Source organism: Equus asinus, chromosome 10 (assembly GCF_041296235.1).
Source record: "Equus asinus isolate D_3611 breed Donkey chromosome 10, EquAss-T2T_v2, whole genome shotgun sequence".
NCBI lineage: Eukaryota > Metazoa > Chordata > Mammalia > Perissodactyla > Equidae > Equus > Equus asinus.
The window spans coordinates 97,272,073-97,298,356 of record NC_091799.1 but is presented as its reverse complement, the minus strand read 5'-3'; the positions used below and the strand labels follow the sequence as shown (position 1 = coordinate 97,298,356).

At 41.1% G+C, this 26,284-nt stretch overlaps 1 protein-coding gene across 5 annotated transcripts in view; it reads right to left on the bottom strand.

Moving 5' to 3' along the window:
- The window catches only part of DNAH5 (dynein axonemal heavy chain 5), a 268,608-nt gene that overhangs the window by 193,893 nt on the left and 48,431 nt on the right, over nucleotides 1–26,284 (bottom strand). For 2 of the 5 annotated variants that reach the window (XM_044779484.2, XM_070519860.1), the window contains exons 2-9: nucleotides 14,058–14,192; nucleotides 10,161–10,245; nucleotides 7,784–7,944; nucleotides 6,392–6,613; nucleotides 3,717–3,854; nucleotides 2,814–2,990; nucleotides 1,077–1,190; nucleotides 336–443 (exon numbers count right to left, since the gene is read on the bottom strand). In XM_044779484.2, the coding sequence (XP_044635419.2) occupies nucleotides 336–443; nucleotides 1,077–1,190; nucleotides 2,814–2,990; nucleotides 3,717–3,854; nucleotides 6,392–6,613; nucleotides 7,784–7,944; nucleotides 10,161–10,245; nucleotides 14,058–14,192 (1,140 nt within the window). Of the gene's footprint in view, nucleotides 1–335; nucleotides 444–1,076; nucleotides 1,191–2,813; nucleotides 2,991–3,716; nucleotides 3,855–6,391; nucleotides 6,614–7,783; nucleotides 7,945–10,160; nucleotides 10,246–14,057; nucleotides 14,193–25,579; nucleotides 25,878–26,284 lie in introns of those variants that run through there. The other 3 variants (XM_070519859.1, XM_070519861.1, XM_070519862.1) reach the window with 3 other exon arrangements.

Below are 26,284 nucleotides of genomic sequence, written 5' to 3'. Positions count from 1 at the left end.
TAAAATGTAGTTTTTCTTAATTAAAATTACCCAATAGGAATAAATAATGTGTTAAATAACATAGAAAAAGAAAATCCAAAAAAGAATCTTTTTTAATTTTTATTATATAACACAATATATATTAATATAATGACTTTGAGAAATAATGTTTTATGATTTGCTAGAATCAGCCTCTCACATAAACTTAATTCTATCTCTCTTGAGAGATTAAGCTTTTTTAAAATTGTAGACTACATAGTTACTGAATTGTGCTAATGCGGTAATTTTTAATTATCAAAAAATTGACCATTGGTAAAGAAATATAAGTGACCATGGACTCTACACCATGCACCTACCTTTACAAAGAGAGACGTGATCTTCTCAGAGGTGTTATAGTAATGAGAGATACGATAGATCATTTTAATTGCATTGATAAGTGTAGGAATAGAATCAATCATGGATATCTGGAAGACATCACAAAAGTTTTCAGGGAAACAATTACCAAGTTCAGCAAAATTCTAAGGTCTAATCATTTTATCTTCATTAGAATAAAATTTAACTAAGAGATTTTTATTTAAATTTTTAAAATATTATCTAATACTTTACATAAATATATTTAATTGGTAATTTTATTTGCATCGTTTATTCCTATGCAGTTAATGCATGCAGTTAGTGCAATGAATGGTTTCAATGCATTAGCTTTCTGTTAATGACAAGGAGGTGGTGTTAACAGTCCATTTTGTAATAAATAAAAGTAGGCATTTCCTAAAGTTAAAAGATAAAGAAAAAACAGCAATGAGTCTTCCTACAGTTCTTTGAGTATAGTCCAGAACGTCAATTTCAATATTTAATGGAATATGCAATAAATGTTTTTAAAATATAACATGACATATACACCTTCAATAGATAGATAGATCTATAGATAGATAGATGGATAGAAATATAGACATGTATATATATACAATTTTCTTGAAAATAAAAGAGGTTTCTAAGACTTTTCCAACAAGCTGTAGTATCAACAAACCAAACCTCATATTCAACTCGGCTAGTATCAAAGGACCATCAGTAGACTAAGGGAGTAGAACTCTTTAACTCACAGGGTCGTTGCTGTACAAGGGGTCGCAGCACTTTTCAAGTGTGTACAAATATTTGACATTGTCCTTCGCTTCGTTAGCTGCGTCAGTGATTCGAATATCCGTCTCCCGCCAAGTCTAAGCACAACACAGGAAAGCAATTTTCATGCAATTATTAACAGAGGAACTTCCAATTTAAAGCTGCTAAGAGTCACCACAAGTTACTTGGGTCACACCTTCAGTTTGTCCTGTGCATCTTGCATAAAACTGAATCCAGAGAGATGAAGGACATTGCCACACTGAAGAGCAATTTAAAATTTTTGACTATATCTTTAAAATCATCTCTTCAAGGCCTTCTCTTACAAAATCTGTTCAATAACTAGGACAGAGGATCAAGAGGGCAGCACCTCCCTTTAAGCGCATACCTTCTCTCCTCCACAGGCTACTGGATCCACTTTGTACCTCACCCCTATATTTTCTATCTTCCCTCCATTCTAATCTGAACTCCTTTTCCTTATAACCCTATACTTCTGTTCATCCATTAATATGGCAATTATTTATTAACTGCCAACCATATGCCGGGACTGTGCTATGAGCCAGACACTTCAAAATGGAAAGATATCTAAGAGTGGGAGAAGTGAAAGGAAATTATCTAGCACAAGCTAACATGTTCATTTGACTTCATGGAAGTCCCCCTATTAATATTTATGAACTGTAACCCAATGAATGATTATATTTCTTTGAGCAATGATACAAGGTAAATCTAAAGCACAGTCATTGAAATGGATTATTATTGATTATTTAAATTATTTTCACAGATTGAAACATCCATGCAAATAGCTAACGTGTCTTTATGGCACCAATGCCAGGTGTGGTAGGCAGCCTCTACAATGGTCCCCAATGATCATGAACTCCTGGTATTCATGTTCCTGTGTCATCCCCTGCCCTTGATCATGGGCTGAATCTAGTAACTCACGTCTAATAAATAGAATGTGACAAAAGTGAGGGGATGTCCGTTCTGGTATTAGTTTACCAAAGACCATGGCTTCTATGTGGGGTGCTCTCTTGCACTCTCTGACTTACTCCCTTTAAGGGAAGCCAGCTGCCATGTTGGAGGCCACCCTGTGGAGAGGCCCATGTGGTAAAGAACTGAAGGAAGCCTCCAGCCAATAGTTAGCAAGAAATCAAATTCTGCAACAACCACATGAACAACTTGGAAGCAGATCCTGCCCCAGCTGAGTCTTCAGATGAGCCAACAGCCCAACTGCAACTTCATGAGAGACTTGAGGCACCCAGAGTCAGAGGCACCCAGCTGAGCTGCACCCAAATTCCTGATACATAAACTGTGAGATAATAAATGTGTGTTTTAAGTTGCTAAGTTTTGGGGTAATTTGTTACACAGCGATATAAAACTAATATACTAGGACTTAAAAAAAACATAGCTAAGGTAAGTTTCATTAATTACTATTCCTTGTTGGTCTGAATTCATAATATATATAAAATTATGTTATTATGTTACATCTTAATTATATGCAATGCCCTCTAATAATACATATACATATATATACACCAACAAATACCTTTAATTCAAAGGCTATTTCCACAGTATCCAAAAGTATAAAAAGGCAATATTATCCAATCTTAAATTTTTTTCATAAAGTTATAATAACATATTTATGTTCCTAACTACTCTATGACATGAAAATACACATAGAGAATTTTCATTCCCATTTCGTAAAGCAAAAAGAAATGGCTGACAACCTTCAGAAGTTTTGACTTGGCAGCAGCGAGCACTGCCAACACAGCCTTCACATCCGGGCTTTTTAATTGATCCAAAAGGTAGTTAAATTTGGATAGCCTTTTTTTCCAGTGCTCCAGCTCTGCTCGGGGCCCAAGGTCATCCGCTTCCTTCCGCAGCTGATTGTTTTCAGCAAGGACCTGTAAATGCACAGGAGAACCATAAACCATTGAGTTGGACTGGAGATAGGAAAGTTATACATAAGCAAAAAAGTAAGGAAATAAGTAAATTATGTTTTTTGAACCATGATATATTTTCATTCATTTGCATGCTTCAAATGACAGCCTTTTACTACTTCAACAAAAATTTAGTTGCCTGGTTCTAATTGTAAACTATTTACGCAAGGAGCTTTAATGAAGTTTTGGAGGACCTGACCTCAGCCTTGGCTGTTCACTTACTATAAGCTCTCAGCAGTATAACCTTGGAAAGGCCCCACGCCTTAAGTTGGTTAATTTTCATTGTGCTTAATTTTTGATGCAAAGTCCACCTTCACTTAGGACTTTTCTGAAAATATTTTTTTTGAAAGTTAAGTCTAAAGCTCCCTTTTGGAGGACATGCTGAATTGGAAAACTCCTGGTACCTCTACAGTTTCTCACCAAAGTGAATTATACCGTGAGAAAAAAATTGGCGACATTCAGTCTTCTAGTTAAATAAGTATGTAAAGTCACTTACATTCACCTCTTAGAATTCTTACTCTCTCTTCTTTACTAATGACTATAAATTAAAACCACATTGAACCTGTCAACTTTTTAGGGACTTGTGATAAAAATATTTAGGCATATGGGAATGGCATATGATACACCTTCTTCCATTCACTTGTTCAGTAACATGGCATCTGAAACTGATGTTTGGTTTCTGAAAATTACCTGTTCTGTCTGTTTGATCCATATTTTCATACAACCTTCTATCTTTTCCAAAGTCTCAGGGTTGTTAGCTAGAGTCAAATAGTCTATTGGTTCCTTCAGGGTTTTCAGTTCAAATATGTCACACTTTTGAAGCTTCACCTAATTAAAATGAAAGTTAAATAATAAGTGGATGCTTTTATAAACACACACTCACACACACTAACACACTTCTGATTGACCCCTCGGCTTAGACGGATCTTAAGGGAATCCTCTAGTCTCAACTCCCCTCTCCCTGAAGAAAGATCACGAAAGCATAGCGCAACGTATAATGCCCAATATTCCCCATGTATTAAGGACACCACTTGAGAGGATTGATTCTGACATGAAATTTGTGGTCAAAAGAAAAAAGAAAGAGTGAACTAGAGAGATAGAGAGTCATAAGATCATAGAATCTGGGAATGGATAAGGAACCTGGAAATTAAAGCATCAACTCATGAAACCAAGGAAAGTGGAGGAGCTTCAAGGAAATTGATTGAGGGGAGGGGTGATTTATAATCTATCACATTTTTCTTTGAAACTAACCAATAGCAAAAACACAAATTCATTTCATTGGGGAGAGTGAGAGGAAGGGGGTAGGGAAGGCCGGGTGTTGGATTTTGACTTGATAAAGAAATCTAGTGTAAGGGGCCAGCCCGGTGGTGCAGCAGTTAAGTTCATCCGCTCGGGTTGGGCAGCCCAGGGTTCACTGGTTCAGATCCTGGGCGCGGACCTGTGTACCGCTTATCAAGCCATTATACGGCAGGCATCCCACATATAAAATAGAGGAAGATGGACACAGATGTTAGCTCAGGGCTAATCTTCCTCTAAAAAGAAAGAAAGAAAGAAACCTAGTGTATCTTTAAACACATATAACACAAAATGGACCTTAATATTTGATAAGGACATTGGCCTTCTGGTAAAGGTGCACCTGGCACTGTAAATCTCTAAATTCATATCTCAGGTCCAACCCCACTATACCAACAAGAGAGCTAGTATATTTCTCTCAATTGGTTCAGAACCAGCAGGAAAGGGTATGGCTGTTTGTCACCCTCAAATGCCAACATGGCCGAGGAGCCCTTCACAAAGCCCAGCCCTAAGAGCTTCTTGGTAAACCAAGGTAAAACCAAAGAGTGTGCTGGGATGTGTGGAAGGTGCAGGCTGGGGAGATGCTGGGTTCACACTCTGCCCCCTTCAAACCAGCCGAAAGAGGCCTGTGGGATGAGGCAGTAGCCCGCTACTGAGGCCTGCTGCAAGGGGACACTGTAGCAATCTGGCCGGCCCCCTCCAGGTTTCCTGTTTCCTTTACTTGCCTTCCTAATTAAGCCCTGCCAGCTCTGACCCCTGATGGCCCTCAGTCCTGGTTCCCAAGCCCACCCCTGCTCAGAAGCTCTGTGTTGCCCCATCCACATGGGGCTCAGAGGCACTGCTCTGTCCTCCCTGAGCCTGGCCTCCCTGCTCAGTGTTTTTCACTTTACTACATTCTCAAGAGCTCCAAAAACCCACCAGGGCAGCCACATGCTCTACACCCCTGTGCCTTGATGCTGCCTCCAGACTGGAAGGACCTCCCAGCCTCCACCCCTGCCTCCCCGACACTGCACCTTCCTCCTGCCACATCTAGAAGACTCCTTCATTCCACAGGGGAGGGCTCTGGGCTTCATGAAGTGGCACTGCCTTCCTCCTGTGTGGGGATCCACCCCACCCTTTGTTTAATACCTCTACTACAATATGAAGTGGAACTATATGAAAGCATGGCTTTTCTCAGTAGAACAGCAATTTAATTTGGTTCAACTTGCATTTTAGTATGGCCTGCATCATAATTAATAGGAAATACAAGTCAGACGTTAGCTGGAATCAACCTGCTCCTGTCCAGATAAAATTACCCACCTCCTGCATTCCACATCCTTTAGAAAGTTTAATGCCTCCCTCTGGCCCAATATCCCAATAGGACCCAACAGGTCTCAGTATCCTCTGGAGCGTGGTGAGTGCTACATTGTCACTGGTATCACGGGATCCATTTCTCTACCTCCGATACATGCCTGATCTGGGCTGTCATCTGTCACAGTTTCGCATCCACCACCCTCTACCCTGAGTAATCACTTACACAGGCTTATTGTAGCTAGCACAAATTTTATGGAAGCTAAATTCCACATTTGCCAAACTTATTCTTAAAGGCCCTTTGGTCACTAGCTGAACCACAGGACCAGATCTACTCTCTCGAGATATCAATTCCTCTCTCCTCCCTTCTCTTCAGGATTTCCTCCATCCCTACCCACCATCCACCCATTAGACACACACACATTCTCTCTCTCTCTCTCTCTCTCTCTCTGGTTCCAACCCCTTTCCTTCTCAAATGCAGAACAATGCCGCAAGCATTTCATACTCTTCTTTCTGCAGTCAAACATCTGACATGACTGAGTAAAGCCCTACATCACAGCCAACATTTCTATGGAACCCCTAATGTATTAATCACTATAAACTATAGGAACTTAAATCTAGTCACTGCCAGATCTTGAGGGGATAATAAAAATGCCCACGACATTTTTTCAAGATTTGCAGGGTAGTGGAATTAAGACCATCCAAGAGAAGGATTACGCATTTATATGTTGCATTAGTTCACCATCTGACTATTTGTGAAAGAATAACGTATTTGTTCTTACCTTCTCCTTCAAACTCTCCTGCGCGCCCAACAGGACACTCACAAAGCCTTCCAGAGAGCTCAAGAACTCCTGCCGAATGTTGGATGCTTCCTGCAGACCCTCGAGCTCACCCCAGCCATGGCTCGTGGCCCTGAGAGCAGGGATGAAGATGTCCGACAGCAAACGTCTCACACTATTGAGCAGGCCTCCATCTGCGGTATCCAACATGTTGAAGCTCACCTCCTGGAAAACGATTAGGGGATGCTCTACCATAAAGATTATCCTCAGTTGCAACACAGCTACTAAGTCGTTTCTGAATGTGTTAATTAACCAAATATCCTATGGAAATAAGTGAGGACCAATCAAATGAGAAAAACACAGGCTATTATTTTCAGAGCTTGCTAGAGCAAGGGAGTTGACCACATCACTTGCATCTGGCAGACTCAAAGGCAGGCAGAGGAGTGGGGAAGCTTCACAGTGGAGAACAGGGAAGGTGTGCCCCAGGCAGAGGCTGTTGGCATGGGGAAGCTGGAGGCAGGCTAGCTAGAAAGGGGATATCCTGTGTGATTGGTTAGGGGTACACATTTGGGTTTCTCTGGCTGGTCCCAAGTTGGAAGTGGGGACAAAAATTAGGGAAGCTGTCAGCCATCAATCAAGTCCTGGCCCTGCTGGCCGATTGTTAGAGCAACTATCGTGTAACTTCCTCGCTGGCTTCCTGCAAGTCTGACATAGCAGGCTGGCTACCTGCTTGTTTACTGCAGGTAAGGGAGTCGGTTTCCCAGGCAGCTTGCTGCAAGTTCTTGGTCAAAGTTCTATTTTCTATATGGTCTAGCCCTTGGCCATTTGTATGCTCAGTCTCTCAATCCAGCAAATTATTATTCTGACACCTTGATTAAGACGTAAGCTTTATACTATTCTAAATTGCAATCATCAAAATAAAAGCATGAAATAAGTAGACACAGGATGTTTACCAGTTATTTGCTCCAAGCAGATTATGCACCCACTGAGGGCAGGCGAGACTGGTACAGAAGACCTTACTTCGCACAAAAAATAAAGTTGTATACCCACTTTTAAATGGATGAAATTTGACACTAAGTAAATTACGTATGGGGAATACTTTTTAAAAGGAAAGACTTCACTGTTACACACACACACATATATGCACATGTGAACATACACACATATAATGTTATATCAATTTTTGTTAATAAATTGAATATTAAGCCCTCTTACTCAACAGATTTAAAGCAAACGTCCTCTTAATTACTTGTTTTAAATGCTTTTAAAAATAATTCTTTGAAAGTAGTTTTAAATATTTAATGAACACAATGGTTGTCTCCATAGGGAAGGATGTTTTTGTAAAATTTATGTGATTTTGGTAATTCGGGGTAAAGGATTGCTTTTGCCCCTTACCCGATGGATGTTCTCAGGGGTGATGGCTCTGGAAGGGTCGGTCCTGATGAAGAAGACACATACCCCTGTAAGAGCAACATCTTTTCCCTCGGTCACAAACACCTTAGGTTTTTTAATCTTTCCAGAAATAGAATTTACTCCTGTGGGAGAGCCAAGTTGTCCTACAAATGCAAAAGAATTTTAGTTTCACAAATGCTATATACAGTCCACATGGTTGCCTCTTGGAATGAAATTTTCTTGTTAAAATACTGTCATGCTGCCTTGTCCATGTGCCCTAGAAGGTCCACCATCTGGGCAATCTATAACCTGAACTCTAAAGGGATCTAAAAGGATCTGTTTGATTCTAGATCATAGGTTCATTTCAAAATTGTTGCTCCAGGAAAAAAACAGGAATGGGAGGCACAGGAATAAGAGAGTTTGGTCCAGAGTAGATTCTTGCTACAGCTGTAAAAGTCATCTCTCCATCTTCAATGATGAGAAGGAGATGAGAAGGGGAGAGAGAGGAGACAGTGAGAAGGGGAAGTGAGAAGGGGAGAGAGAGGGGACAGCATCTATTGGTGCTGTGTGTCAGGCCCTCTGCTTGGCACTTTGTCTGTTATTAAAACTTACTACAAACCTGAAGGCAGCTGTGACCTGTCCCAAGTCACACAGCCAACAGGTAGCAGAGCCAAGATCAAAAACCATCTCTGACTACAAAACTGCAGCCCTCCACTCCCCCCTGCTTCTCATCCTCTGTCATAGTCTGGCTGGCCCTTCAGTATATTGCTAGAGTCAGGATCATGCAGAGGCAGGAGAGCAGCGTGGTGAACAGTGTGGGCTCTAGAGTCAGACTCCCAGGGCTCCAGTCTCAGGCTGCACTTCCTAGCCATGTGACCTTGGGTAAGTCACTTAATCTTTCTGTGCCTGAGTTTTCTCATCTGAGCAAAGCCCAGGGAAAGCCAGGTCAGCCAGCTCAAGATAGTGCCACTCAAGCAAAAACTTCCCTGACACATCTTACCTCTTGTGTCTGTCCTGCTTCGAGCCTGACACAGTCAGAAACTGTGATTAACATGATGTGGACAAGGGGTAGGGATAAGTTCAGGAAACAGAGGAGGACCCCACGCTCCTCTCCCATGGCAAATCCCGACCTTCAGAGGCCCCTGCTGCGAGGGAGAGGGGATGAAAGAAAGAGGGAGGGCCAAGAGTGGGGAATATTTAACTTTAGATCAACTAGTTTTGATTAACTAGGTATTCTCAGTTTCTGAGTTGAAATTGTGTCTGTAATCTGAAGTGACCATAGGAATTCTTCTTATCCAAAAATATCCAGAAAGTCATGGGATTGTCTGAATTTTAATCCAAGTTCAGAAGAAAAGCTACTCCCACTGAAAAGCTTTAAAGGGAGAGTGGGAAACAAAAATAAACCTCCTTTTATGTTTACATCCCATGAACTCTTCTTGTTCAATGTAAGGTTGATACACAAAGGCCAGCCTCACTCAGTGCCTAGTCCATGGGTGAACTGAGCTTAGGCTTACATTTGGGGATAGAATTCAAAACTTCTGTCTTGTTTTGATTCTTTACTAGAAATGTAATGGATTTTCTAACCACAAAATATCAGATGGATAATTTGGAGAAAATGCCAGTCATTTGGAGTATGCATATATAATTTCCTCAGTTTTTAAACAAAGAAACATAGTCATACTATATGCCAACAGCAATAACTATTTTCCCTTTCTTCAAAAAGGTCATAAAAGGACTGCATATGATATTTTAATACAGTCATAATATATTTGTTTATGTCCCTACTTTGGCTTTAAAATTATATGAATCCACATAAAAGTTGAATGAGGATATGCCAGTTGAATCCACACAAAGATCTGAAATTTTTCTTAAGTGAAAATGCCTGAACTTGTCATTCAGTATTACAGTTTGAATCACAGTCAGTAGAAAATAAACATAATATGATATTTAACTGGAAAACTCATGTTACACTTATTGGCAACAATTCCAATGTTTAAAGGAAATAGTGCCTATCTAGAGAAAACACAGATGGCCATAAGAAGTCCTAGAACATAACTACATAGAATGAACTAGCATGTAAGGAAAGGAAGTCTCAAAATGCAAACTACTTTATTATTCACCAATCACCAGCACAGCTTGAAAAAGGAAACAAAACATCCCAAATAAAGTTAGAACAACCAGGCTAAATACTCACCATTATCCGTCCCCTTTGCTTGGGCTGAAAATAGAACCTGTTCCCCTGGGGCCTCACCCTCCACACCTCCCCACCTGTCCCACCTCCCAGGGCGGAAGTTCTCACAGCGGCCCTCCTTCATGCCATCCTTGGATAAGCCGAACAACACATTTCTGGGTTATGTCATGTCACATCAAATTTGGATACCTGTTTCTGCTACGTCCACGTCCTGATAGTAAAACATGAGGTGACGAAGGCCTCCAGCAGCAAAAAGCTGATCGATTCTTTCAATCTGGGGAAAAGGAAAGGCAAGGCAAGGACTTTGTTCTGACGTAGAAACTGTGTTAATCAGCATTTACTACCAGCTTTCTTATTCAGATGGGACTGCATCTAATCCAAACCATATAGATGGGATTATATATTTTTCAACATAAAAACCATGAAAGAATAAATGTCTCACCATAGTGAAGATCCAATTCAAAGAAGTAATTCCATTAATCATAAAAATATTTGCAACATACACACGTTTGAAGAGACTGTCCCTCTTTTTTCACTAATTTCCTAAAGTGTTGAGCTGTTGATAGCAGATATAAATATAGATGTTTCACCGTCACTCAATTGCAGATCAGAAAGAGAGAACAAACCTTTCAAAACCCAGTCTAACACACTAGGGATAATTACAACGAAATTGCAATAATCACTGAAAACTGCCATGAGAACACACGTGACTACAGAACACTCATCCAACAGTAGCCTGGAATTTAGCCCCGCCCCTGAGGTTCACTGCATGTCTAGAAGTCAGTCAACCGGCCTGCTACCAATGGAAGCACTTCCACACATAGTCAATAGTAGAGTTTTTTGTTTTTGTTTTTTTAATTTTTTTAATTTTTTTATTGCAGTAACATTGGATTATGACAATATATAGCTTTCAGATGTACATCATAATATATTTCGAATTCTGTGTAGATTACATCATGTTCACCACCCAAAAGCTGATTATAGTCCATCCCCTCACATATGAGCCTAATCACTCCTTTTTCCCTCTCCCTTCCTTCCCCCATGGTAACCACCAATCCAGTCTCCATTGCTATGTGTTTGTTTGTCGTTGTTTTTATCTTCTACTTATGAGTGAGATCATACGGTATTTGACTTTCTCCCACTGCTGGTGGGAGTGAAAACTGGTGCAGCCACTATGGAAAGCAGTATGGAGTATCCTCAGAAAATTAAGAATAGATCTACCATATGATCCAGCTATCCCACTGCTGGGTATTTACCCAAAGAACTTGAAAATGCAAAGGTGTAAAGATACTGGCACCCCTATGTTCATTGCAGCATTATTCACAATAGCTAAGACTTGGAAGCAACCTAGGTGCCCATCAAGGGATGAATGGATAAAGAAGATGTGATATTTATACACAATGGAGTACTACTCAGCCATGAGAAATGATGAAATCCGGCCATTTGTGACAACATGGATGGTCCTTGAGGGTCTTACGTTGAATGAAATAGTACAGTTTGGAATTCAAATGAGAAGAACAACTATAAAATCTACACACCCATTAGGATAGCTACTATCAAAAAAATAGAAAACAACAAATGTTGGCAAGGATGTGGAGAAATTGGAACCCTTGTATACTATTGGTGGGAATGTAAAATGGTGAGGCTACTGTGAAAAACAGTATGGCAGTTCCTCAAAAAATTAAAAACAGAATTACTATATGATCCAGCAATTCCATTTCTGGGTATACCCGAAAGAATTGAAAGCAGGATCTCGAAGAGATATTTGCACACTCATGTTCATAGCCGCATTATTCACAGCAACCAAAAGGGGGAAGCAACCCAACTGCTTATTGACAGATGAATGGATAAGCAAAATGCATACATATGATGGAATAGTATTCAGCCTTAAAAAGGAGGGAAATTCTGACACATGTTACAATATGAATGAAACTTGAGGACACTTTGTTAAGTGAAATAAGCCATCACAAAAAGACAAATACTGTATGACTCCACTTGTAGGCTATATCTAAAGCAGGCAAACTCGTAGAGACAGAAAGTAGAAGGGTGGTTTCCAGGGGGCAGCGGAAGGAGGAGAGGGGGTTGTTGTTTAGCGGCATAGAGTTGCAGTTTTGCTAGACGAAAAGAGTTCTGAAGATTGCTTGCACAACAATGTCAGTGTACTTAACACTACTGAACTGTACACTTAGAAAATGATGAAGATTGTAAATTTCATGTTGTATTTTACCACAATTTAAGATAAAAATTTTTTAAAGGATAAAATCTAGCTGAAATTTAAGTTTGAAAATGAGCCTCCTTCAATTTCTACCATGTTATAAATAAAACCATCATGTATAAGGAAAAGCAAGTTGCTCTGTTTTCCTTGTCACATTTCCTTGGTTGAGGATGCCATGAGGACGAGCAGGATGGATTCATTGAGATTAACTTCCAAGTAAAGAATGTGGTAAAGAAGATACTTCCACCAGGGCCAGTATTGAAAGTCCTACCTCCCTAGCCTTGCTTCTGAGCCTGAGCTAGGATGCTGCCTTTACCCCTCCAGGTTCTGACACTTCTGGGTCCTGAATATGATACGGCAGTTTGACTTGGGCTTCCTACAGTTCAGAACTTTTACTCATTTATTCCACCTGTATTATCCCCAATCCAGATGTCTGAATTGGGAAGCAGGGTGTGTAACCTTCTCTCCCTCTATGCCTCATTTTTGGGGAATAACATTATCTACCTCCTGGTATTATGAAGATTAAATGGTATATAAGATGAAAATCACTTAGAACAGAGACTGACACGTGGTAAATATGCAATAAATGTTAGCTGTGATGAAGAGGAAAAAGAGGAAGAAAAGGACATTTCTTCAACTCCTGATTGATTCATCCTGTAGTTTAACCACTTGAGTGTTGTCCACCCTTAATTGTTCCACTGCTTCCTATTAACCCTACCAGAGTGGCACAGTAGGAAGGTACAAAGCCAGTTGAATGCTGGAGCTGGCTCATACTGGCTCACGGCAGCCAACTGATCACAACAGTTCCCAACTTAGCATTTAGTAACACCATGTTGGTAGGTTGGAATCAGCCATGGTTGGGGCCATGGAAATCAGCAAATACTCAAAATAGTGCCTCCCTCCACCCTCTTTCCCAAAGCTGGTTGTTAAACATTTACAAGCCTACTACTGAAAAGCATTATCAACAGTGTGACATCCCTGACAACAAAAAGGGCTTCCTTGTTTGCTTTCTTTTTTCTTTTTCCTGAGGAAGATTCACCCCGAGCTAACAGCCATTGCCAATCTTCCTCTTTTTGCTTGAGGAAGATTGCCCCTAAGCTAACATTTGTGCCAATCATCCACTATTTTGAACGTGGGTCACTGCCACAGCATGGCCACCAATGAGTGGAGTAGGTCTGCACTTGGGAACCCAACCCTGGCCACCAAAGGAGAGAGTGCTGAACTTAACCACTAGGCCACGGGGCTGAGCCCGCTTTCTCTCTTTTTAAATGTAAAAAAACTTCAGGAGTGATCACAGGCGTCCTGGGAGGCCTTCCTTACAGCCCCAGGAAATTATATCTTCCCCTAGTTTTGTCTTCCCCATCCGTGGTCAAATCACCAAGCAAATTATATCCCAGGTTTTAGAGGGAGATCATGGCAGAAAATGGAAATCAAGGTCAGGAAGAAAAAGAAACAAGATTCAGCTGCCAAACCAAAGTCAAATCCAGGAAACTATGGCACAATTCAATCTCCCAGATTAGAACAGGATAAACGCCAAAAAAGATAAATTAGTAGCTGAGAGGAGATTCTGTTCTGCAACCTCTGGTTCCAAAATGGTACTTCAGCCGGGCTTCACTGGATGTAGAGAGATGCAGACATCATGGTCAGAATCGTGGAACTCAAATGACAATTATAAGTTCCCATTCAACATGGAGAGCTGGAGAGCCCTAAGCTTATCCTGCCATCACTTTTACAGAGTCAGAATGGAGTCCTGTCCATGTCAAAACAGATGCCCTCCTCTGAGGCTCAGCATGGATCCTGACATAGGACAGTGTCAACAGACCCTCTGCGCCCTCCGTAATCAAGTCAGCGAGAACTCAAATGCATCGCACCTGATTCCCCTCGAGAATGGCATCTTCCACTTCAGTTTTGTTCAGGTCCACGCAGGAAGCTACAATGGCAAATAGGTAGTCATGCCGACCATCCAAACGTGCCCGCTTGGCTTCCTTCTCTTCCTTCAGTCGTTGCTACAAGAAAGGAACAAAAATCTTATGTAGTAACTGCTGTTCTCAAATGGATTCATTTTGTAATAACTTCATACTAGTGTTGCTTTTTCAAGTCTTGAGTGTTCAGATAAGAGCGTAACGGTACCAGTTCTTTTTGTACTATCTTCTATTTTTAGAGAGAATGTTATTTCTATTATGAAAATAAGATGTGCTCATTGTTCTGAAATTAAATAATGCAGATAAGCCAAAAGAATAAATAAAAATCATCTGCCACCCAGAAAGTATTACTGTTAATATTTTGTTCTAAATCTTTACAGACTTGTTTCTGTGCATACATAAGCATTCAACAGACACACAAGAAAAGAGATACCCACTTTGTAAACATTCCCTAAGCTACTAAAATAATATTCTTCTACACTATCTCCTATCTTTATTGTTTGTCTACAAGTTCATATCTGGTCTTGAAACTAATTTCTGAATGCCATTGCTTACTTTTTAACTGTTGATTGTTAATTACAATAATGAGGCAATGTAAATAAGGCATTTTGAAGCATATCTTTCCATATGTGCAATGCTCAAACATATACAAACGTATAGAGATGTGTGTACTTCTTTATATTATACCATAAAAATTTTTCGTGCATTTTCCCCTTAGTAATACATCACAGACTTCTTTCTGGTTTAATTCAGAGTATTCCAACCTATATAATAGCTGAAAAATATTTAACAACATGGATTCACCATAATTTATTCAACCATTATACCATTGGTAAATATGCAACTTCCAATTCATTTCTTGAATTAAGTGCAGTATCTTTAACAACAAGTAGCTCCTACTTGGAAGAGGAGAAGTGGTCCCCCTGGATGCCTTCTTTTATTTAACAAACAGTTATTAAACCCCAAACCTGTACAAGCACTGTAGAGGCAAAGGCAATCCAGTGACCTCAAAAAAGTTCCCAGTCTGGTTGGCAGGACATAAGCAGAAAAAGCAAATACAACAGGAGGGCATTATGGTTGTTACAGGGGAATGAGACATAGGCAGGGGCATTTATGGGTCTTCAGAGAAGGAACAAAAAGGAGGAGCCCCCACTCTAGCCTGGGGCTGAGGAATAGGAGGGAGCAATACAGGAAAACTTGCAGGAAGAGGTGGCTTGAGCCTAGAGTTGAAGGAGAGTTGGCCACACTCCCTGCCATAGGGGCATTTCTGCACATGTAAAGGTCAAGAGGCATAAGAAAGCACAGCACATTCTGGAAACCACAGGGCAGCCAGGATGGCTGAACTAAAAAGGACTAGAAAGATACAATGGGAAATGAGAAAGAAATCCAATCATAAAATATCTTGTGGACCATATTAGAAAGTTTAAACATTATCTGAAGTCCACGGCGGATCCCTGATGAGTTTCAAATCAGGAGAGATGTTTAGTTGTCTGTGCTACATCAAAAAATCAGTACTTCTGACAGCACCGTGCAAAGTGGGTTGGAGTGATGTGAGCCTGGAGGGAGGAAGGCCAATCAGGTGGATCATGGTGGCATTCCTAGAGCCTGAGAGAGACAGACCACTGGGAATGTGGATCTGGAGCTCAAGGAGAAATTGCACTGCAGATACAGATAGAGACAGAGGTTCTCAATTTAGCACAATTGACACTATGTGCCAGATCATTCTTGCTGTGAGGGGCAGTCCTACGTACTGGAGGTAGTTAGCAGCAGCTTTGGTTTCTACCTTCTAGATGCCAGTAGCTCCCCAAGACTGAGTTTTGAGAATGAAAAATGTCTCCAGACATTACCAAACATCCCCTGTAGGGCAAAATCACCCCCCACTGAGAACCATTGTTATGATATAAAATAGATATGCTGGAAATAAGCACAGACATGGACAGCCAAGATAAAAACTCCAATGTAAATGGTATCTTTTGGGGTTGTGCAGGTGGTATATGCATACTAGTTTTTCAATAAATATTTGTTAAATGAATGAATAAATCAAAGTTTAAACCATGAGGGTGGATATGACTTTCTAAGAAAGAAATGGAAAATGAAAAGACATGAAGGTAAAGAACCTTGGGGAACACTAACATGCCAGGAATAGGGAGGGAAAGAAGAACAAATGGAGAAGGCTGAAGATAAGTAGGCAGAGGGATAGAAAGGGAACCAGGAGGCAGCAGCACCAGTAACCATGGAGAATGGCCAATAGTTCTAATGTTATGGAGGATTGGTTGAGTCAAGTAGGATATCCTTAGCAACTGTGTTTACAAGATGGCTGCAGCATCCCACAGCTCTTTTGCAATGTGATCATGCCACCAACCCATCAAGAGATGAACTCTATTTCCCTTCCTCTTGAGTTTTATTGGCTCTGTGACCAGTTTTGATCAAAAGAATGAGGAGAGAAGTGAGACTGTAAAACTTCTTAGGCTAGTCCTTAAGACACCTTTGTCTTCTGCCTTTGCACTTGGGAATGCTCCCTTGGAACCCAGCCACCAGGCTGTGAGAAGTCCAAGCCACATTGCGAGACCACACAGCAAACAACCAAGGCATTCTGGTCAACAGGCCCAGCCAACCTCCTGGCTGACACCCCCACACCAACTCTCAAGCTGTCTTGGACATTCCAACCTAGTGAAGCCTACAGATGACTGTAACCCAGCCAATGCCATGTGAAACAGAAGAACTGCCCGGCTGAGCCCAGTCACCCACCCAAGAGAGAGCATAGACAGTTGTTGCTGCTGTAAGCAATCAAGTTCTGGTATGGTTTGTTATGCAGCAGAGATAGAGTAATCCGCATGAGAATAATTTCATTGGTTGGACAGAAAGCAAATGAATGTAGATTTGAGAAAAAGATGATTGGGAAAAGAGAAATACAAAGATATTGAATATAAAATACCCTTCCCAGAAACTTGACTATAAAGGAAAGAGGTGTGGTACTAGTAGATAGAGAGGAATTTAGAGTCAGAGGAGAATATTTTAAGATACAAAAGACTTAAGAAAAAGTAAAGAGGAAAAAGTTAGAGATTTCAAAGTGATTGAAAGGCCATCACCAGACCTATGCAATTTACACACATTTTTCTGAGCCTGAAAGGACTACTTGAGAGAAGAATGAGTTGGGGGGTACGGATGGAGGGAGCATTTAAGTTTAAAAAAAATAAACAATTTACCTATATTCTTGCCATTTCTCTAAAAAGGAACTGACACAGGTCCTGACACAAAGTATACAGTCCAGAAACGTCAAATAGAAGTAAATTTAAATCTCTTTTCAAATGTGGCTAAAATCAGGAAGATCTCCTGTTGTTTTGACTGTTTTCTACCTTCTTAGCAGGGAGGAATAAAAGGCTTTTCTCAAAGTGACCTCTCTGAGTTTCTACTAAATGTCTTCAGCAGCTTGAGAACATGATAGGCAACCGGGGGGTGCCAGGAACTGAGCAACAAAACAATGAGATGGCAAATGCTGGGTGGCCAAAAAGAAAGAGAAGAAACAGAAAGCCACAAGAGTCAGGACGTAAAGCAACCGAAGGCTTGCAAAGAATACAGAAGCTTAAATAAGATTCTGCCATGGCAACACATTACTCCATGACCTGATTTTATAAGATTCCAAAGGAAAAGAAGATACATATATTTTTTAAAATATATATATTTATATACTCTAATGTAGGAAAGGAGAGATTGGTCCCTAAAACAGAACACTAATTATTCTATTTTTATTTAAATATCCCAGAGGAAAAACACTTCCAAAAGCAGCTTATGTATACAAAGCAAATCATCAATGTGTGTTTACAGTAAATGCCTTCAGAGCTGTATTAAAAAGCACATTCAGCATTGAATATGTTCTTACATAAACTGTTCTATCTCCTAATGGCAAGTAATATGAAGTAAACCCCAGTGCCATGCAGACAAAAGACCACAATGTTTATCAGTCTCAACATTCATTGCCTTGTACTAAGGTATCCTGGTACAATAAGGGACTTTTTTTTGAGCACAAAAAGTTAACAACGTCAAACAAATATTTAGTGATCCGATCAGTGCATTGTCAGTCCATAAACTTAAACCCACAGCTTTCTGGCTGCTAAGGAACTGCAGCCACAAGCAGTCAGATGACTAGCCGTTCAGAGGTGGCTCGTCCTGCTGGCCTTTGAAATGTTTAGAACACTTGGAGAATTAGGGCAGGGTGACAGCAACAAGGAAATTATAGAATTTTTTTAAGTCACATTAAAACTGTTTGGCGCTGCATGAGCAAGCACCAGCTGACAGGAGTGGGGAGGATGGCCAGAAACCTATTCACTGTCCAAAGGAATCGAGAACAGTATTAAACTCTTTCTGCAATTTGGTGACAGGGTATATTACTACCACCTTGGAATGCGAGAGTGATAGACGTGCTACCTCACGAGAAACAAGCGCAGCTTTCAAGGCCGGGCAACAATCAAGTCCTGGTGTCAGAGTGGGGTCATAGGTTCTGGTCCTAATCTGCCACTAATTGCAAGACTTTGCATCTGTCATTTAATCTCTCCAGGCTTCAGTTTCCACAACTCCAAAATCAAAGTGTTGGACTAAGTGACAGCTAAGCTCCATTCCTTCTCTAACATTTGGGCTGCTTCTCATTGGTTCAAAAGTTAAAACAGACCAGAGACTTGAGATTTTAAAATACAAATCTCAGTGAAGACCCAGTGTCACATACTTTCATGAGGAAGCTCTGTGAGTTTTTCTCATGACAAACCCACCCATCCAATTTTTTTGATATACTAACCTTTGCCTTTCACTCTGTAGAACCCAAGCCCAGGTCTACACGGTTGGGTATAAACTGTGTACGAACTACACACATTTCATTTTGGTTCTAGGTTGATAATCCCCAACTACGTGAGAGACTTACCCTTGCCTGTAAAATGGAGAGAAAAGTCCAAACTCAAAAGGTATTTGTGAAGACTAAATTGGGTGCAGTCTTGAGACAATACTAATCAGCACTTGAATTTAAATGGCATGGCCAAGGCTTTGACCTTGGACATCAAAATTTAGATGAAGCAAAACCTTTTTAGCACGATTTCTTAATTGTACAAATGTTTAAGCTCCCTCTACCCTTAGAAAGCCCTGTTGGCAACTTTGTCTCTGATCCAGGCCCACCCCATTGATGCCACTGGCAGCCAGAAGTGGAGGATGGAGCTGTCAGGTCTAGGAGCCCCTCTGTGGCTGAGCAGAGACAATCTCTTCCCCAACCCTCCTAAAGGTGTCAGGGGGCATTTTGCTCTGTTTCTCCTGGTTACATTGCTAGCTATGGATCTGCTAGTCATCATTTACTTACTGTGTTTAGGTTTCATTGTCACAAAAGCCCTGCAAAGCAGACATTATCATCTCCACATCAGGAAATCAAGACTATGAACTATTAACAATTTTCCCAAGAGCACACAGCCAAGTAAGTGGCAGGGCTGGGGATCAAGCCCTGGGGTGTCTGGAGGGCCAAGACAGGATGCAGGGTGTCCCAGGCAACTAAAAATTTTGCGTCCATTCAAGTTGATATTCCATAAGCATATTTTCTTTTTTTTTTTTAGTGCCATTTTCACCACATCATATCAAGGGCACAGAATATCAAGATTTATCACTTTTTTTTTTGGTTAGGAGATAGGCCCTGAGCTAACATCTGCTGCCAATCTTCCTCTTTTTTTTCTTCCCAAAGCCCCAGTGCATAGTTGTATATCCTAGTTGTAGGTCATTCTAGTTCCTTCATGCGGGATGCCACCATACCATGGCCTGACGAACAGTGCGTAGGTCCACGCCCAGGATCCCAACTGGCGAACCCCAGGCCACCAAAGTGGAGCACACAAACTTAATCACTTGGCCATGGGACCAGTCCCAACATGTTTTCTTTAAATTTCCACTCAAGGGTTATCTAGGGCACTCTAGACCCCGTATACATTTCATGAGTTATAGTGGGTAGAGACCAGAGTTAAGGTAGTACCATTTTCAGAGTTATATCAGTGATATTTTAGGGCCAGGATGGACTGCTGCTTCCACCTGGCACACCCTGTGTCCAGCTTTCCCACCACACTCTTGTGTCTCAGTGAATGGCAACTCTCCACCCCACCCTTGACTCCTAAAAGTGCCTGGGAGGTGAGCTCCCTGCTTGGGCAGCTGGTAGATTGGGCTCCGTGCGTCCCCGGCCCATGGGTGCTTCCTCCTGAACAGCTTCACTTTTATCTACTTCATACTGAATACATTAGATCCTCATACGAGGCCTTTGAACAGCAAAGTGAGAGGGGCAAGGAATGGATTCTTCAGCCAAAAAAATATTTCTTTGCTTAAAAAAAACAGTTTTTCTAGGCAACACAATTAGCCTTATTGCATTTCTGAATCTGAGAAAGAAAAAGAAATCAGTTTTAATGAGGGTCTGTTGCATATTTTTCAATGAATATATTTCTACTTATTTGATGTGGGTGTTTTGTTCTTTTATGTATATGTATGCATATAGCAGTGTAACAAACAGTTAAGTAGAAGACAGTATAACATTGATTAAAATCCCCACCGGAGATAACGGTGAATAATGTGGAGTCTATGAATTACAGTTGAAACTCCTTATCTTAAATCGCCAAAGTAAATACCTCTGAGACTGATTTCGATTTGGTTCCCAACATCAATCTCAAGTCCACAGATAATTAATCACTCAAGGAAACATGGAGCAAAAGAGGCCAAGGACAGGGTTTGATCATTTTAGGCCAGTTAACTTCACTCTATTCCATTTCCCCCAACTGTGGACGAATCTGGGCAAATTCAGGAGCAGAAAGGAAAACTACTCAAAGTATATGCCTAGTTGAAATGCCTGGTTACTTGTAAAATTTGTATTTCTTTTCTTTTTTTAAGGAGGATACCCAAATGGCCCACGCTGGTTCAGCTCACCTATCTGCCCTATACCTAACCTGATCCTTCTTACCACCTGAGCAGTCAAATAAGATAAATATCAGCTGAATCTCACCATTCCTACAAGAGTGTCAGCTCCACAGTGAGCGATATTTTCTATTTGGATTTTTGCAATACCCCACGGCCCAGAACAGTGCCTGGCAGAGAGGAGAGTCTCAACTGATACTTGATCAGTGGATAAATTAACCAAGTTAATCATTTCACAAGTCACTCTCAAGTAATTAAGGGCTGGAACAAATTATTCTGGTTCAATGTGAGTCCACAATTGCAGGCTCAGAGTTCAGTCAATAAGCTCCCAGATCTTCGATGCTGTTGTGACTTGAGCATAAAGCACTGCATGAAATTCTACCGTTAGTATGGGTCATAGCTCTCCCTCACATTACAGCAAATATACCTAACCTCACTTAGCCTACATCCCATTTAAACACGTCGAATTACAGAAACTGAGAGAAGCAATTTCTCCTACTCATTTCCATGTAGAGCCGTCTCTACAAACTTAACCCAATTTCCATGTCTTCCAACAAAGAAAGACCTCCGTCCTCGTCTTCCAGCATCTTCATTTTAACCCACAGGGCCCTATTTCCTCTCTGAGAGAGGCTGCCGCGTGATGCTTCCTGGACCATCCAAACCTGCTCTTAATTGGCTGGGAGAACCACAATTTAGCAACTCAACTCCTAACTGTACTTTTCACGTCTCGCCTCTTAGTCCTCTTTCATTTCGTTTCTCCAGGTGAAGGGCCACAGCTGCAGAGGAAGTGTTGCGCGTCTCCCCACATTAAGAGCACTTCAGCAAAGTGGTTTCTGGAGGGAAAAGACACTCCACGCTGGCTGATCCACTCACAGCAGGTGCTACAGTGAAGCCCTCCTTTATTTGACAAGAGCTGCACTCTCCCTCCATTGCTAAGAGATAGCACTTAAACAGCGAAGGTCCCATCCATTTTCTTGTGTCAGAAAAGTAAGTTCTGGAATCTTGTCTCTTTTCGCTGGAGTTTTCAGGGCCTCTAAATCTCCCCATTGACTAACTCCCTTATCTGTCGTTCTTTCCAAGCAAATAAAAGGTCCCCTCTTTAGCTTTTACCACATGGGATTTTTTCAGCCAAGCCGCCCCAAAACCTGTTCTAGGGGTATCCCCATCACCACAGCCTCCTCTCCCCACAAGATCCATCATCCAAATTCTAACTTAGTCATTTTCTGCACACCAAATTTCCGCTCCTGATCAAGATTTATCAGACCTTCACAGGGCCATATATTCTATCTTCCCGCAACCCCACAGTGGTTTTACTCCAAAATCAGGAATACCTCTCTCACAGAATTCCAAGAGTTCCCTCTGGCAGCAGGGGCCATATAATTCAAGTGGCTTTCACCCATAGGCTGACAAAATATAATATGCCACTTCACTTTATATATGACTCAGGGGTGAAATTTCCAAACTACCCCTATTTATCAAAATAAACCAAAATGCTTAAAGCTGGCTGTTCATTAGAATCACCTGGGAGCCTTAAAATATGATGCCTGGGCCTCCCACCCCCAAGAAACACTGACTTCCCTTGTCCTGAGTGGGCCCTTGGTGTTGGTATTTCTCAAAAGCCTGCCTGGGGATTCTAACATGCAGCCCAGCAAGCACACTTCTCCAAAGGAAATCATTTTATGAATTGATCATGATCGATTCGTTCTACCAGGTTCTCACTTGAGGTAGGAACTTAATAGAGAAAGTCCAGGGGCATAAATTTTGGGTCTCTCCAACTCTAGATCTCTTTTTTTTTCATTCCTAGAGTTGTGCAAAAATTGATAGAACAAGTTTCGTCTCTAAACTCCATGAGATTGAGATGTGCTCTACCCTGACATTTCGCGGGTCACAGAGTCTGGCACAAAGTAGGCATTTAATGGATATTTGTGGAATGGGTGAATTTTACACTTAGAGTTACATTCCCCGGGGTCTAGCTATGACATGATTACCACATGGGTATCTTGGGCATTATCTCATTCAGGCTCAAGAGTATTCACCTGGGTATTAACAGCAGCATCTGTACCCTCCCCGCTCACTAGCTAAATCCTAGAGCCGCTGACCTCCTGAAGCTCCAAGGAAACTCTTTTGCCCTGTATATTTGAAATCTCTTTGCTGAGCCAAACAAGCCCAGACCTGATTAACACAGGATACTGAAACCGGTTTGGCTATTTTGCCAGAGAATAGCAAAACTGACATCCTTTCAGCTTTCAAACGCTCTCTGAAAGCAAAGTTTCTTTTCTGCCTTGGCTTCTACTGTGCACTCCCACGGGGGCACTGGCCGCCTCCCTGCAGAGTTGCTCAGCAGAGGAAGGAGCTGAGCCTCCCCAGAGCAGCATGCCCTCTCTGTCCCCCCACAGTCTCTACTCCCACACAAATCCCTGTTTAGAGAAACCCAGCAACCTGAAACTCGATGAGCAGCAGTATTCCCCAGCAGAAATAAACACAGCGTAAAACAGAACACCACACATCCCCACAGCAGGGGGAGTACTTTCCTTCATTTTAAAACCAGCTCTGCAAGCAGATGAATTTAAGTCGAGGGCTGTCATAAATGTTGCAAGTTGTTTTTTTCTGGAAGTCAACAAAGTCAACCAACAAAATTATACATTTCGGTTTAATTTTAGGGAAAGAAAGAATAACAGAATCCACAAGTCTGGAATTCGTGTCCTTTGTACACTTGTAACTTGGTACTAAGCATTCTTTATCTATGAGAAAAGCATAAAGAAGGCAGATATCATATCGACCATATTTTTGCAAATAAGTGAGTGAATATAAACAGAATTATTTCAAGTTTTTTTATTGAAAAGCATTTGTGGTTATTATACAGGAAAAAGGATATGTGGCTTGACTTTTCTAACGCCATAGAGCTTATGTTACGTTTGGTTGTTACTTGCACATATATTCTGGCTAAAGTGAGTCATTATATGACAATAACCTAGTTACAATATAGCACCATTAAAGTAATAGTTCCAGACCAAAATTAAATAAAAACAGATTTATACGTTAAGTAGTTTTGGAGTCTTTGCCATTGGTTATTTAGTTCACGACTTTATCATTTTACAAATTGTCATATCAGTGCACTAAATTGAAAACATGTAATTATTTACATAATATATTGCAACATGATTAACGTAATTCTGTTAATATCATACTTCAGTGGTGTGAACAGAACCAGCGTCCTAAACATATCTTGAAACTTCCAAAAAACTTAGCTTACTCCCAAAAGGTAGCTCCTGCCAAGGAAGACTCTAATTCAATAATTATACTCAAGATTTTATCATTGATGTTAATGTTTTAGACTCAGTAGTAAAGGACAGGAAAAACATCCAGATGAGAAAATTTCAATTCATTCCATTTATTGTGCAAGCACAAATTGAGGGGTATTAGTATCAGGCTCCGCATTAATGAACAGCTGTATAAAAATGGAGAGAACATCACCCCTGTCCTTCAGGAACTCACAATCTAGGGAGGGAAAGAGACAGGTAGACAAACGTCATTTCACTACAGTGATGTGACAAGGGCTCCGCGGAAGCGAAGTACTGAGAGGGCAGAGGGAAAGAACTCTCACCTCCTCCTCAAAGTGTCGGGGAGGCTTCTCAGAGGAGGCGACGCTTGCACTTGGTCCTAAAGAATGAATAAGTGTTTGCAGGCAAACAAGTTCAAGGGCTTGGCTGGAAGATGTCAACCTTGGGAAGGATGCAGCAGAATCATGGGGCTCAGGGAAGTGGAGGGTGGCAGGTGGCAGAATGAATGCAGAAACATTCTAGAAATATGCATAGAAGATGCAGAGATAGCATTCCTGCTGTTTTGTCGGGGAAACAGGCTGCAAGGTTAGATGGAATCATCTGGGCTGTTGGGGATGCATAAAAGATACGGTGATCAAGCCCTGAGGAAGCATGGGTCAAAGTGGAGAAGGGAGTCCTAGAGAAACCTCCATTTTCTTCTGACATTAATCAGCAGGGGAAGAGGTTCCAAATGCTTGTCTCTGCACTTGCATAATAAAGAGCTGCTGCGCTGAGCCCAATGCTGGGGAAGCTCATTCCTCAATGTGACTCCAAACCTACATCCTTGCATCTCTCGGTCTGTGACCTCATTTCCAGGCATATAGAACAAGGGGGCGATTCCAAAGAGCCTAGAAAGCTCGCAGCCTAGATTCTGCCTTACCTGTCTGTCATAGCCAACAAAAGCTTATGAGTCTGAAAGAATGCGAAGTCCCAAAAGCACCTTGAATGTGTTTTTTTCCCTCAGGCAAGCATCGTCCCAGAAGATGTAGTGTGTACTTCTAAAAGTAGCTAGAGGTTAGGCAGCGAGGTACAGAAATGCCTAAAGACGCCAATCCTTTTTTATTTAATTTGAAATATCAACATGTAGCCTTATGCACTCTCCAAAAGTTAGGAGACGAATATATTTCTCATAAGTTCACCAGTGTGTAACTGAACTATTTTAGGTATTTTTCCGCAGAGGTGTGAGAGATGATAGTCCCAGACCCACGTGCAATCTTACAGACGACAGATCCTTACCGTTAAAACGCGGGTGACGCTCTGCTTCCAGAGCTGTCTCCTACCAGTCCTAAACATCACAGCAACCTGTTCAGCTGATGGACTCTTCCAGAACGATCTTCTAACTCCTGGGAGACCTACCCATCATCCAACAGGTTTTCAAATGAAGAGTCTTCTGGAGGACCAGAAGTTCACTTTTACATTTCTAATTTGCATGTATTATTCACCATACACACAAAATGAAAATTAAAAGTGCACCTGTACTATTCAAGTTTTCCTTCTAGAGTCTCTCCCCTTGAGCCTCTCCTCTGTCCCAAAGCCTAGTGTTGTTAGGGTAATACTGTTTATATGCTATGCAGTTTAACCGTGCCTCTTAATCATGTTTATCAACCAATCCAAACATTTGAACTGCTCTGTCGCAACACTTCTGAGGTTCGTTTGATTCTCTACACCGCCCAACAATAAGGTGGGAGTCAATAGAGATATTTGAATAATTTCTTTGAACAGTGAGAAACGTTAAACCATATCAAATAGAAAGCAGAGAAGCCACAGCTCTGAATAAATTGCTCTGAATAAAGACTGAAGAAATTCAGTCTCACTTTGTCTAAACAACTTTGCGTGCACAATTAACCACCAGCATTGTAACTAATTGTGACTAATTGTCAGATAGGCTAATTGTGACCCAAAGGAGCCATTTTCTCCCCATAAAGAACAAGAAGCCTATTT